General features: G+C 37.6%; 1 protein-coding gene across 2 annotated transcripts in view; it reads right to left on the reverse strand.

Moving 5' to 3' along the window:
- The window catches only part of LOC311292627 (low-density lipoprotein receptor-related protein 8-like), an 85823-nt gene that overhangs the window by 1289 nt on the left and 69226 nt on the right, over positions 1-15308 (reverse strand). For both annotated transcript variants that reach the window (XM_084412365.1, XM_084412364.1), the window contains exons 10-17: positions 13718-13889; positions 11045-11272; positions 8653-8771; positions 8374-8513; positions 5464-5605; positions 4941-5093; positions 3562-3810; positions 2987-3055 (exon numbers count right to left, since the gene is read on the reverse strand). In XM_084412365.1, coding sequence (XP_084268491.1) covers positions 2987-3055; positions 3562-3810; positions 4941-5093; positions 5464-5605; positions 8374-8513; positions 8653-8771; positions 11045-11272; positions 13718-13889 — 1272 coding nt within the window. The remainder of the gene's footprint in view (positions 1-2986; positions 3056-3561; positions 3811-4940; positions 5094-5463; positions 5606-8373; positions 8514-8652; positions 8772-11044; positions 11273-13717; positions 13890-15308) is intronic.

Below are 15308 nucleotides of genomic sequence, written 5' to 3' on the forward strand. Positions count from 1 at the left end.
AGGCAGATAGACAGGCAGACAGACAGAGAGATAGACAGACAGACAGACAGACAGACAGACAGACAGACAGACAGACAAATAGATAGATATATAGATAAAGATAGATAGATAGATAGATAGATAGATAGATAGATAGATAGATAGATAGATAGATAGATAGATAGATAGATATACAAACAGACAGACAGACAGACAGATAGGCAGATAGACAGGCAGACAGACAGATAGAGAGACAGACAGAAAGAAAGATAGACAGATAGATAGACAGACAGACAAATAGATAGACAGATAGAAATACAGAGACAGACAGACAGATAGATAGATAGTAGGGGTGGAGCCGAACCCGAATACGGTATTCGGAAAGGCACAAATAATGTGTTTTTTACGAATACTTATTTCGAACAAATACTTTTAAAAATATTTGTATTCGGGAACAAGAAAAACTTTATATCAAAAAGCTGCGTTTCCTCATGAGACATGGCGACCGGCGGTGCTGCTGATGTGGTGGCTGAAATATTTTGGATTAGGCTAATGTCACGTTGTCATAAGGGGTAGTTCACATAGCGCGTTTTTTTGCGCGTGCAGATTTCAAATGTTGCCGCGCGCTTATAATAGAAGCGAGCGGCGCGCTGCATAGCAACGACAGACGCCACGGGAGGGCAAGCGCTTGTGGAAAGGAGAAAACGGTGCGAAATGCGCTCTTCATGATGACGAGGAAGTATCAGCAAAGAATTAATTGATTTCTAGCCCTTGCATTAGCTTTAGATATATTTATGGAGATGAGAAATGAAATAAAAAGCCGTCATTAATATCAGTCCGTCAGAAAAGCAGTTCTAGGCTTATTCTTGGCTGGATAACTCTTAGCAGGTTTAAAAAGCTCTTTTAAAATTAAATATGAATGCAGTTTTGGATTAAATAAAAGTGCAGTCAAGTCAAATAAAACATGTTTTATCTCTTGTTTGGTAACACTACGATAAGATACCATTCATTAACATTACTTAATGCGTTATCTAACATCAACACATTGAGTGAACAATATATTTTTACAACATTAATTAATGTTTGTGAATGTTATTTAATACAAATACTTGATTGGTCATGTTTGTTCACTTCATTCATTGTGCATTAAATAATGTTAACATAAATAATGTTAACTTTTGATTTTAAAAATGTATTTTTAAATTAACCCCAAGGAGAATAATTGCGACAGTATATAGCCTAACTATTGTTTATTGTTAGGTCATTTTATCTAATGTTATCTAACAAATGGAATATTATTGTAAAGTGTTTTTAATACTACAGTTTCCATCTTTGTAACCGTGATATACACTTTAATATATGTACATTTAATCTAAATTAAGCTTTGGTACCGAAATTGTTACCGAGAACCGTGGATTTTCACAGGTATTGGTACCGAATACTGACATTTTGGTACCGTGACAACACTAGTAGCTCTGTTAGCTCTGTAGCCTAATTTAGACAATAGGCTGTTGACAGAGTAACGTTAACGTAGGTAATGGCTGTTATGTTATTTTCTTTTCAATGACGTTCCTTGTTACATGTTCATTGCTGGATTTATGGAAAAACATCAACCAATATTGCATATCCATAATTATTATAATGGATATAATTAAAGAATACTTACACTATAACGTAAATTAGAAGTGTAACGCAAATAAACTGGATTTTTACACCTATTTTGAATTTTACTCGAATACAAATACAAATACAAATACAAATACTTTTCCCCTCTCAACAAATACAAATACAGATACAAATACCGTCTGCTTTGCACACCCCTAATAGATAGATAGATAGATAGATAGATAGATAGATAGATAGATAGGCAGATAGGCAGACAGACAGACAGACAGACAGACAGACAGACAGACAGACAGACAGACAGACAGACAGACAAATAGATAGATATATAGATAAAGATAGATAGATAGATATACAAACAGACAGACAGACAGACAGAGAGATAGATAGACAGACAGATAGGCAGATAGATAGGCAGATAGACAGATAGACAGATAGATAGATAGATAGATAGATAGATATACAAACAGACAGACAGAGAGATAGACAGACAGACAGACAGACAGACAGATAGATAGATAGATAGATAGATAGATAGATAGATAGATAGATAGATAGATAGATAGATAGATAGATAGATAGAAAATGTAAAATTAAAGGAATAGTTCACACAAAAATAACAATTCTGGCATTCATTCAGCTTTATTTATTCAGCCTTATACTTGAATGTTCTGTTCATCACACAAAAGTGAGTCATGAGTCATGACATTCACTTTTATGGTGCTTTTGTCATTTAAGACTGACAGCCTCTGTAGACTTTATGTGTGGAAAAGAGCAGCATCAACATTCTACCTAACATCACCTTTTGTGTTCCACAGAAGTCAGTCAGTCAGTCAAAACGTATCGAAACAGCAGGCGAGTAAATGATGACAGAATTGTTATTTATGGGTGAACGGTTCCTTTAAATCGCCTGGATTGAAACCAATGATAGCAAAAGAGAATGAGAATAGCAGAAGAAAACTAAAACAGAGGAGAGAGGGTTGATAGGGAATGAAGAACTCAGGCAAAAACTCAAACATTTCATGTTCATCAGAGAAGCCAATTGAGAACATTCTTATATGGCTCTTAGAAATGTAACCTAATAAAATCTTAACATCTGCTCCATCTGCAATGCAGCACACTTGATGTTAGTCAGATTTGTCATAATATTACCAAGGGAATTTCCTTCTGGGTTCACAAAGACAATAAAGTAGAATAAATCTAAATTCATGCAGACACCACACACACAACAAGCATCTCCATACAGCTGAGTCTGCTGCCCTGGGCTCACTCACCTTGCAGTTAGAGCATCGGTGAGAAACACCGGTGTCATAATGTGCTCAAAATAGCACAGAGCAGGACCCTAGCGGCCCCTGGGAGCCAGAGAGGTTGAAGATGTACATACCTATGGGAATTACGACACCAAGCACTGCCACTGTCAGATTACGGCCAAGGAGAAACAACTCATTGCCAGCTAGAGGAAAATTAAAGAGAGGAGCATCACTTACACATTTGTTTAACCTATTTATTTAAACAAGATGATGTAGCTGATTGACTCATTCACTAAGCCCACCCCAAAACAGAGTGACAAATTAGGGCACCTCTGACAGGCTTTCAGGCTTTTTCAGGATGCACAAATGGACAAAAAGTTTGGAGGGAGAATCAAAGTTTACAGTAGTGAAGTCCTGGTCACATTATCATCTAAAGCACCGTTTCCCCAATCGTTTGTGAGTTGATGAAAAGCTAATAATTAACATTAGCATAGTAACAAATAGGACAGCACACTTAATCGAAATAAAATAGAGATAGCAATTATTTTATTATTGTTAAAGAAGTATATAGTCTGTTAAATTGTGTATTTCAGAGTGAAGATTGGCACTGTTAAGTACATTTCAGTAAATTCTGAAATGATAGATAGACAGACAGACAGGCTTAGCGAAGGATTCTCCTGTGCATGAAATCACACAGACACACACTTACAGTGATGGGACAGGTTGCTCAGGTCTCCTGGTGTGGTGCTGGATGCCCGTGTTGGCCTGCGCTCTGCTGTAGTATTAGAGGAGACGGCCGCTTCCTCTGGGCCGGACGTGAGGAGTGATGAGAGAGTGGTTTCAGCCACACTGTCGGACTGAGAAGTCACTGCTCCAGGGGACTCCGGGGCCCAGCCAGCTCCCGTCTCCACGGTGTTGTTGATGGGGACAGTAGATGTTGCGGCAGTGTCGTTTTGGACTGGTGGTACAATGACAGGTTATTCATTAGTATACAAAAATAAGTTGTCAATTTGTCAATAAGTTGTCAATTTTAACAGCCAAATTCCCCGAACATATCCAACTACGCAATCTTGATCTTATTCTGAATTAAGTAATCATTATAATGCAGCCAAAGATAATTTTCAGGGAACATAAATAATTACTTTACCTTCCGAGTCTTTCGTTCATTTGTCACATGACGCAATGAACGGATCATTTATGAACGACCCATCACTATGATTTATAGATTCAGTTTGTTACTGTGGTTTTCTCTTTGATTTATTTAGCCTGGGTTTACATTTATCTAATACCTAACTTTCTCCAGCCGTGGACTTGTTTTACTTTAGTTATTTACCTTAGTCTTTTGTAAGTTTTCTTCTATTCCATGTATAGGTTTAGTTTTTCAGTCACATAACTCCAGTGTTTGCCCTGCCTTGTACTTATTTAATATTTTAGTGGTTTTGTTATTGTGTCTTGTTTCTCCCCTGTTGTGCAAACTACAGCTACATGTTATGTTTTATTATGGAATAAAATGCATAGGAAAAACAAAAAGCTCACCAAAAAAAAGCATACACTGACTACAACATAATCCGTTTTTAATATGTCATTGGTTCTCTGTTGTATTTGCATGTGTTCATAATTTCTTTGTGACAGCCTGGCCAAAAATTATGTCCACACATTTTGCCATGTCTCACTGCGTTATAAATAATTATAATAAACTCCAAACACAACTACATAATATGCTTAAATCTTTAAGACATTTTTAATAATGATTTAATAAGGGGTAAAGATTTCGGGTTTTCTTTTTCTTTTGTCTTTTGTATATATTCATATATATTTTATATATAATTTAAATGTTATATATATATATATATAAATGTCATATATATATGAAAAACTGACCATAACATAGAGATGGTGACATACTGTGACTAAATCACAGCCAATCAGAAGACATTTGATGTTTAAAGTGAGAAATCAAGCAAATCCAAAAATCATTCTGTTGCTTTGATGTGGTTAGGACAAAACTCCTGAAGAACTAAAACTCATGGACGTGATCATGTCCCACCTAGCCAGGACACGGTGTAAGGCACAATGTGATGAGCTCACCTGGTACACATTGTCGTGTGTCAGGGCTGAGCTCCTCGCCGTCAGGGCAAGCGCAGGTGTATTTGGGTGAGTGTTCGCTGATCTGAGGAGCTCGCAGACAAAGGAAGTCACAGCCTCCGTTAGTCACGCCGCCCAGGTTACAGCTGTCAGGAGCTGCGCGTACACGCACACACACACACACACACAATGATAAATCATCCTTTAGGAGACGACACAACCATCATTCTCTGAGCCATATGGGTCAAACACACTTCATCTTCAGTCTGAGGAGACTTAAAAACTATGATTAATTTTTAACAGTAAACTGTTGATGTTTTTGGTTCCAGATTCTAATGTCAAAATTACTTACATGCAGATTAAAACAGAAATGGCAGGCAAGATGGATTACAAAAGGGAGAAATCCGATTCTGGGTGGATTTCATAAGGTGTATTAAAACCGTAGTATTTAGTACGCCATTAGTCAAAAATGTCAAAGAAAAAGGATGACAAATTAATAAATATAGCTGATCTGAAGTCCACACACCGCCAGGTTGGCTCAGCTCGTGGAAAACCACAATATCATGAGGGTCATTGAGGTGCTCGGCAAGGCTGGTCACATCTTGTCCTGTGAGTCTGTTTGCGCTGTAAACGGCCTCCTTCTCACGGTCCGTCCAGTACACCCGATCCTGAGAGACACAAGAGTCAACATTGCTAGTTAGTTGCTAGGGGGTTCTGGGTGGTTTTAAAGCATCGCTAAGTGGTTGCTAGGGTTTCCTGGGTGGTTTCCATGGTGTTGCTAAGGTGTTCTGGATGGTTTTAGACATTGCTAGTTGATTGCTAGGGTGTTCTGGGTGGTTGCAAGAGCAGAGCATTGCTGGTTGGTTGGTTGCTATGGAGTCTTAGGTGGTTTCTACTGTGTTGCTAAGGTGTTCTGGGTGGTTCACTGCTAGGTGGTTGCTAGACCAGGGTTCTGGAATGTTCTTGGAGAGTTTAGAGTGTTGCTAGGGTGTTCTGTGTGGTTGCTATGGAGTATTCTGTGGTTTTTATGGGGTTGCTAAGGTGTTCTGAGTTGTTTTAGGAAATTGCTAGGTGGTTGCTAAGGTGTTGTGGGTGGCATTTAGGGCATTGCGAGTTGGTCGCTGGGGTGTTGTGGGCGGTTGCTAGAGCATTGCTTGAGTATTCTGGGAGGTTTTAGAGTATTGCTATGTGGTTGCTAGGGATTCCTGTGTGGTTTCTAAGACATTGCTGTGGTGTTACGGGTGATTTTAGGGAATTTCTAGGTGGTAGTTGGGGGTTGTGGGTAGTTGTGAGAGCATTGTTGGTTGGTTGCTAGAGCTTGGCAGGTTTAGAGTGCTGCTATGGTGTTATGTGTGGTTGCTAGGGTGTATTAGGTGGTTTCTAAAGTGTTGCTAAGATGTTCTGTGTGGTTTGAGGCTTTGCTAGGTGGTAACTAGCATGTTGTGGGAGGTTAATAGAGTGTTCTTGGAGGCTTTAAAGTACTGCTAGGATGTTCTATGTGGTTATTAGGGTGTCTTAGGTGGTTTCTAAGGCGTTACTAGGGTATTTTGGGTGGTTTTAGGGCTTTGTTAGGAGATTGCTAGGGTGTTGTGGGTGGTTGCTAGAGTGTTGTGGGTGGTTCCTAGAGCATTGCTAGGTGGTTGCTAGAGTGTTCTTAGAGGGTTTGGAGAGTTGCTAGGGTGTCCTCAGTGGTTTCTATGGTGTTGCTAAGGTGTTCTGAGTGTTTTTTGGGCAGGGGTCCTCAAAGACACTGAATCTCCCTTCTGACACAACATGCATGATAGCTTGTGATACAGTCAGCAAGAGATCCAGTCAGCAAACGCCACTTAAAAAATGAAGAGGAACCAGGCAAAGCACCTCTTCATCAATCTGCTTGCATCACAGATATTGAAGTTAGCTTCAAACTATGAAAAAAGGGCATCCTGGGTAAAACAAATATCTACCTAGTGACTAGTCTCTCACAAGCAATAAGGCTGCCAAGAAAAAATTCCACATTAAAAAGTCACACATTATTTTGTGTGGAAGCTGTGTTACTGTGGTGAAATCCACAGCAGGATCCTCTGTCCAAACTACAGCTGCCACAACAAGACCATTAATTATGCAGCTGATGTGTAGGTGTATAAGATAACAGCCCTTCAGCATTTGGTCCGCCTCTGCTGTGAGGTCAAGTCAATCTTAGATTAGTGTTGCTAGGTTGTTCTATGTGGTTGCTAGGGTGTCTTATGTGGTTTCTAAGGCGTTACTAGGGTGTTTTGGGTGGTTTTAGGGCTTTTGTGCTTAGATTAGTGAGCTCACCACAACTTGAGCCATGCTTGTGTGAAAACACTATAATCTTCTTTCTTCCTATCATATCCCCCACCCTGAACCCATCCCTATGTTACCATGGAGACCACTGAGCTTAAGCAGCAAAACAATAAAGGGAATTGTCCCATATTAAAATACAATACATCATTGAACTGGGATGTTGAACATGAATAATTCTGAGCATGATTCAGTTTTACATTTAAAGTGTCTTCAGACACAGCTTCAATCAATTACCACAACATTTCACAGCCCATAGTAGCCCCTCACCTACACATGCCACTTCTATAGATGATATATCGCCCAGGGAAATTAATTGCTCATATTTATCCATTCTGAGACCACTTTGAGGTCAGATTTTTTAAAGTAATACTTTTATTCAGCAAGGATGCATCAAATTGATAAAAAGTGACAGATTTATATTTCAAATAAATTCTGTATGAATATAAAAAAAATATCATGGTGTCCACAAAAATATGAATCAGCTCAACCGTTTTCAACATTGATAATAATCAGAAATGTTTCTTGAGCATTTCTTATTATCAGCATGTGATAGGCTGATTAGATATCTGTGTTAACGTGCAGCTGAACAGGTGTACCTAATAAAGTAGACGGTATATATTAAAATAGAAACAGTTCATTTAAATTATAAAAATATTTCACAATATTACTGTTTTACTGGATTTTTGGTCAAATAAACGCAGCCTTGGTGAGCTTAAGAGACTTCTTTCAAAAACATTAAAGATCCATTAAAACACTGAACCACCAGTATTGTATAAAACTGATAATCTTTGTTCAGTTTTGTTTTCATTAAACTGTATTATACAAATATCAGCATGATATTCACCCTCCTAATATATGCATCACTACTGGTCATTGAAATAAAAATCTTTAAAAAATGTCATTATAGATGTTTTTTAGCCACCAATCTCCTAAAAATGTGATCTGGTCTTTAAAACTGTAATTCTGAAAAAACAAGTTTATATACAACCATATAAATAAATCTCAAAGTAGAAAATAAGAAAGGCTTTAATGCCAACTCGGCTATAAGATACTGACCAAACACACACATTTACCGACTAGCTGGTGTTAATCACAGGCATGTAAACACGAAATATTTAGGAGGCTCACTCACCTCGAACACAGCGAGGGCGTAAGGGTGCCCGAGTCTCTCGCTGGAGAACAGGATGACTCTGCGATGGGACCCATTTAAATCCACACTGGAGATCAGGTGTAGTTTTGAGTCCACCCAGTACAAGCGCTTACCAACCACATCTGCATGCAGAGACACAACACTACTGTCAAAGAGCCTGGACACTGCAGATCACCCTTACTGATTCATAAGAGTTGCATACAGCTCAAATGGTTTAGACTTAGAGCGCAAATAACAGAAAGGAAGGACCACAATTCCTACCGAGTGTGATTCCATTGGGCCACTCAATGTCCTCAGACACCAACACCTGCCGATCAACACCGTTCATGCCAGCCTTCTCAATCTTGGCCCTGATGCCCCAGTCAGACCAATACATGAACCTGTGAAGACAAAGTGTTCACCAGAAGAAAAAAAGAAAAAGAAAAAACATTACTGCTACTGAGTTTGAACCTCCATAGATCTAATACGGCTTGATAACAGCGAAAATGCTCGGAGTTGCATGTTGTCGTTGACAGTGATTAAAAATGTATGTGCTTTTTAAAAATACATAAAAATGCAATTCATAATACAGTGAATTGAATACAAATAGATTTTAATATTTTTTGGGAGGGTTGAAAATGTCAAAACTGTTTTGATGCCAAAATGAATAGAAAAGCATCATTAAAACAATGTAATTCTTGAAAAGACAACCTTATTAATTAGTATTCTTTATTTACTATTATAGTAAATACTACTGTTTTGATTTGTCATTTTTATGTTTTCCATTTTTATTTTTATTTAAGTTTGTGCTTTTGTCATACATATATATATACATATATGTTTTATATTTCTAGTTCATTTATAATTTATTTTGCATTTCAGTTTTAGTAACTTTAGTACTTTAGTACTTAGTGCCAATTGCTCATTTTCTCTTAGGATTTTTAAGTTTAAGGTTTTAATTTTTATTTATTTCAGCTTTAATTCAATTAACAGAAACCTTCCCACACAGCGAGTAACGAATTGAGTTCCCTTTCGCATCTCCTTGCGCTTAAATATTTCAATTGGCAGGGCTTAAACTTTTGTGACGATGCAGCGCCAACTGTCCCCAGTGTCATTCACGTTTGTTCACGTTCATGTTCTCACAAAATTGCATTCTTAGAATTCATAAAATTGTTACCAGCCAACTGGTGATTGGCACCATTTCATATCCTCGTCAATACTGGCGCTTGGCGAGTGTTCATTTTTACATGAGTGAGTCATTACATTTAAACTTTTCTTGAAAATGGTAGAAAAGTTTTTTAAAACCAAATGAAACCAACATGAACACAAAGATAAAGGGCCCTATTTTAACGATCTGAAACGCAAGCGTCAAAGCGCAAAGCGCAAGTAACTTTGTGGGCGGGTCTTGGCGCTGTTGCTATTTTCCCGGCGGGATAAATGACTCTTGCGCCAGGCGCAAATCTAAAATGGGTTGGTCTGAAGAGCTTCATTATTCATAGGTGTGGTTTGGGCGTAACGTGAAATAAACCAATCAGAGCGTCATCTCACATTCCCTTTAAGAGCAGACGCACTTGTTCTAAAGCGGATTCCTATTATAACGGCGGATTTGCCAGGCGCGCGCCAGGAGCGGTTCACAGCCAAGGAGAGCAACGCTCTCGTCAGGGACGTTGGGGATGGAGAAACCCACCCAAATTAACTTCGGTTAAAAAGGCGTATGATAATTTGGGTAAATGTGTAAGCTAGATGTATGCTTTTATAATAAATTGTCCATCTATCTATCTATCTATCTATCTATCTATCTATCTATCTATCTATCTATCTATCTATCTATCTATCTATCTATCTATCTATCTATCTATCTATCTATCTATCTATCTATCTATCTATCTATCTATCTATCTATCTATCGCAATAATGTATGATTTGCAAAAATGAAAACTGCTGCGTCTGTGTAGATGAGAGAATCAAAGTGCGCGTTGTGCACACGCTACATTGATTATGGCCAAGCATGCGCCCTTAAAATAGCTTATGAATAACATGCGCAACGCGCCACTGACTTTAAACATTTTTTTCCTGGTTAGTGGCGCAATTGTTTTCTAAACCTGCAAAATAGCATGAAGGAACGTTTGCGCCGGAAAACGCCTCCTCTTTGCGCTGAACCGCCCCCGGGAGCGCAAGTTCATTCCCTAGTTTAGCGACGTGCTTCTGTGGAGGGAAAAGCGCGCTTTGCGTGGGTGCAAAATAGGAATGAAACATGCGTCGGTGTACAAAGTCAATTGCGCTGGGTGCAAGATAGGGCCCAAAATGTATAACTTGCTGAATAAATTTGAAACTAGATGTTTAAAAGATTTTTCTCTTCAGTTTTTTCACTTTTTTGTCAGAGGTGAAGGTTATTGCAGAACAGTCTTAAATGGCTAAAATAAAATAGGTTTGTCTATTTTGTGCCATTCACTATTGTGAGCAAACAACAGCATGTTTGCAGCTATTCATATGAGCGTTCAGGTTATCTCTATGGATTAGTAGAATTCAATAACATTTCCTCTGTTATACTCCACAGCCTCCATGTGCATGTCACTGAAAGCTTATCTTATCATTTCAGTGACCTTTAGAGGCAGTCTGGCCTTTTGTGGTTTTGTTTTTTAGACTGGCAGTGTAGAGTCTGATATGTGCTCACCCTCTCTCTGGATCCACAGCGATGGCCCGTGGTTCGCTCAGATCGGTGTTGATCAGCACGCGTCTCCTGCTGCCGTCCGCTGAAGCCACAGAGATGGTTCTGTCGCCCGAGTCGGTCCAGTAGAGGTTGTGCTGAACCCAGTCCTGTGCCAGCCCTTCGGGGGAATGCAGATCCGAGTCGATCAGAGTAACGTGTCGAGACGGGTCGCTCGCCTCGTGGATGTAAGCACTGCAGAGACGTGCAGACAATTAGAGGTTCTGCTATTAGACACACTGGGTCCACTAGTCAAATCAAATAACTTCAGTTGGGATTGTTTTATATATCGTGACAGAATGAGGAAAAATCCTCTGTCCACAAAGATCTATTGTCATTTATTTTGTAAAACATGTAACAGTCAAATATATTCAGAGTTATGCCAGTGAAAATAAAGTGAGGCTGGATCACTGCAGAAATTAACATTCAAGCTATAATTTTTTGAGAACCGCCTGACTATACATGTTTTTTAAGCACAGTTTAGAAATTGTATTTCCTACGTGGTTTTCGTTTCAATCCAGCATTTATTTCAAAATTCACATCAAAATACTAGCATTCAAAAGTTTGGGGTCGGTAAGATTTTTAATGTTTTCGAAAATCACGTGTTGCCCAAAAGCTGACGAAAAATTAAAATGTCAGCGTGGTACAACTGTCTTGATATCAAAATATAGAGAAAAGCCTCATTGAAACAATGCAATTCTTGAAAAGAAAACCTTATTAAGTAGTTTGAAATAGTATATATTATTATTTCTTAGAAATATCATAGTATCATATCATATAAAAGTCATGTAGTCACCAAAATTAAGAAAAATCATAAAACAGGAAATGATAAGTCTCTTACAACATGTCTCTTACAATGTGAAATCCCCAAAATCACATACAAATATGTATTGGAAAGCCAGATAATGTAATACTGATACTACGGTTGGAAAAGTTTATTGTTGTATGTGACATAGTTTCACATAATTTACATCTACAAAAAAATAGTACATACTGTAATGTGCAGAATGCCGTAAACAGCAATAACTATAAACATAATCCTTTTGTTTGACACTTGATAAGAATCTCATTGGTCCAAAAAACCCCCCCACTTATATTACTTAATATTATTATATTTACAGTACTATAATAGTCAAATATGTTCTTATTGTCTAAAATCGCTTTCTAATACTCAAACTTCACTTCACAGATCACATGATCTTCACACCATCTGACGTGTTCATAAGTGTCACAGGTGTCTATATAAAGTAATGCCACAACTCACTCTCATAGCCTTCTATTATCAGCTTCCATTTCATCCCAAACTAGTTCAAGCTCACAGCGGAGACGTTACGGCTAATGACTTTACACTTTATCCTCAGTTATAGGTCCAAAAGAGACAGACAGAGAGAGTGCAGGGGCAGAGTACTGCCATTTAATAAAATACCGTATCATTTTGGGCAGCCGCAGAGGTGTCTATTATTAGGAAAGTGAATGTCCCCAATTAGCAAGATCAAATGGAATGTGCAATTAGGAGGAAAGAGATGGACTGTAGAAAAATTAGTCAAAAGGGTTCTTTGGGAGTTTCAAATGAATTCGTAACAGGTCTAAATGGCAAGAGTCAAAAGATATCCTGTATTACATTTGACCTGATGCCTACACAGGGCACTTTGAAGGGAGAACAAGCATGGTAATGGCAGTCATGTTCAAAGGTCATTTCAAACCGTGCTCAAAATAAAAACTTTTCCGAAGCCAAAACTTTTTTAAAGGGATCAAATGATGGACACTTTACTCCCAGGATTCTGTGTGATGCATCAGAGTCTCTCAGTAGATTAATAAAAAATAAATAAATGGAGATATCATAAAAGTCTTCCTATCGTCAACTATTTAATACACTTTTTAGCCCATCTGTATTTTGTTTTTATAACTTGTCATTGCTTGATTATACTGAAAATACACTGAAAAAATAAAAACAATAATATGTAATATATCATTATTATTTTTAAAAAATCTATTATTTCTGTTCTGTTTCCACAAAAATATTAAACAGCACAACTGTTTTCAACATTGATAATAATAAGAATGTTTCCCGAGCAGCAATTCATCATATTAGAATGATTCCTGAAGGATCATGTGACACTGAAGACTGGAGTAATGATGCTGAAAATTAAGCTTTACCGTCACAGGAATAAATTACAATAATATTTATTAAAATAGTCTGTTAAAATTGTAATAATATCTCACAATAATCAAATAAAAGCAGCTTTGGTGAGCATAAGACCCTGGACTTTTGAAGATTACTGTGCACATATACACATTCCCAAGGAACACAGGCTTTTGAACAGAACACCCACATAATATTTGTTTCTGTAATATGGCAGTTCAAATGTTTCTTAAGTGCTGTTTTTCTGCCTCTCTGCATCTCATCAGAATGATTTCAATGGTGTGCTGTCTAGAGAGTAAGTGTGAGGGAGAGATATGTAAATAAATGGAGCCGTATCTCCTGAGTTCAAAATAATGAACATATCACAAGCATGTGAAGCAGCAATTTACTGTTAAATGAAGCCAGGCTCTCATAGCAATGGCCACGGCTCCCTTATAAGTGCGCAGCCAAACAGTTTCCACATTTACAGCATAACTAAAAGGTCAATATGAGGTCACCTGTATATTTTGTGTTGAAAACGATCACACCAGAACATGCGGTTGGCGGCGACGTCTATATCAATGGCCACTGCGTTCTTCTGAGTAGGAACCACCTGTGTGTAGTCCCTCTTCACCAGGTCAATACGCCTGATCTCGTGCCTGTTCGTGAACATCAGGTAAGGGCTTTTTCCTAAAAATTAAAAATACAAGGACAGATGATCACAGAGAGTAATAGATGACTTAGTCTTGAAACAGAGAGAGATGAATTCTTCAGAAAATTGCAAATGATAAAAAAAAATTTCTGAGGTTGCTGACTACCACACTTTTATAATTCAATTTATAATTAAACCACACTTTAAATAATTAAAGACATAAGATAATTCTTTAAGGAAATATTATTGTAAATAAAATAATTTATTACAAAACGTGTACACACACACACACACATATATATATATATTATACATATATATAATCTGTCTTGCAACTTGACATAATTTTCACAATCATTAGGATGCATACCAATTAAGGTAACATTTAATGATATTTAATGAAAACTGACTAGAAAGACGTATCTTGCAATTATTCACACTGTCTTTTCATCTCATCTCATTTAATTTCGACTATGAACTCATATTCACAACTCAAATAAAAATTATTTGAAAACATATAATATTTTGCTGAGGTGCTTCAGATGTTGCTGTACGATCAGTTTGTTAGTTTTTTACAAACTGAGGGACAACTTGAAATCGTTCGAAACTATTAGAGAGGTAATCAGGAGCATGTCACAGACACTGCTGATATAATTTAACCTGTATGCAAGCCAGAATATTCCTGTAGAACTACGTTAAATTAACACAATGATTCATAAGTAACAGTCAGCATAAGCAGTGTCTGCTAACGATAACAAATACACAAAGCCATTTACAGGGAGAATGACATCTTTAACATTTACATATACTGTAGATTGAGAGCATTACATAAAGATCATAATAACTCCAGTCACAGAAAGAGAAGCAATAGCCCTCTGTGGGATTCACTTATCTTTATCATTCTTAAAAACTGTTAAGCATTGCATTTTTTCAGCTAGATCTCTACATCACACACACACTGTATGTCTGAGCGCCCTAGGACTGTGTCTTCAACTTGAAGGCTGATGAGCCGTAGAGGGCACAGGAAGTAGCAGTCAGTCATGTGATAAGATCTAATTGGACTGTCTGAAGTAGCTGAATGAAACGTGCTGGCACATATAAAAAAATTATTTAAAGAGCGCATATCCTACATTGTGATCTAATGTAAGATGACCAGCTGAAATGGGTCAGTGTAAAGCGTCAATGTTGGGCTGCAAAGAGCTTGTTTCTCCATTGATGGCAAATCAAAGTTTATTGTTTATTGTATACATAATATGTAATATATATCATGCATTTGTATATTCATTTATTCTACATACTGTGTATTACACGTATTATACTCTTAAAGGAGAACTCCAGTCAATTTTACCGTTGAGCTCATTTTTTTGTACATTTGGAGTGCTGTCAATACAGAGAACAACGACAAAAATCGGTGTTGCCTACACCGTGTTATCCTCTTTTTAAAATTTGCACCCTGT

Source organism: Rutilus rutilus (genome assembly GCF_951802725.1).
Source record: "Rutilus rutilus genome assembly, chromosome: 6".
NCBI lineage: Eukaryota > Metazoa > Chordata > Actinopteri > Cypriniformes > Leuciscidae > Rutilus > Rutilus rutilus.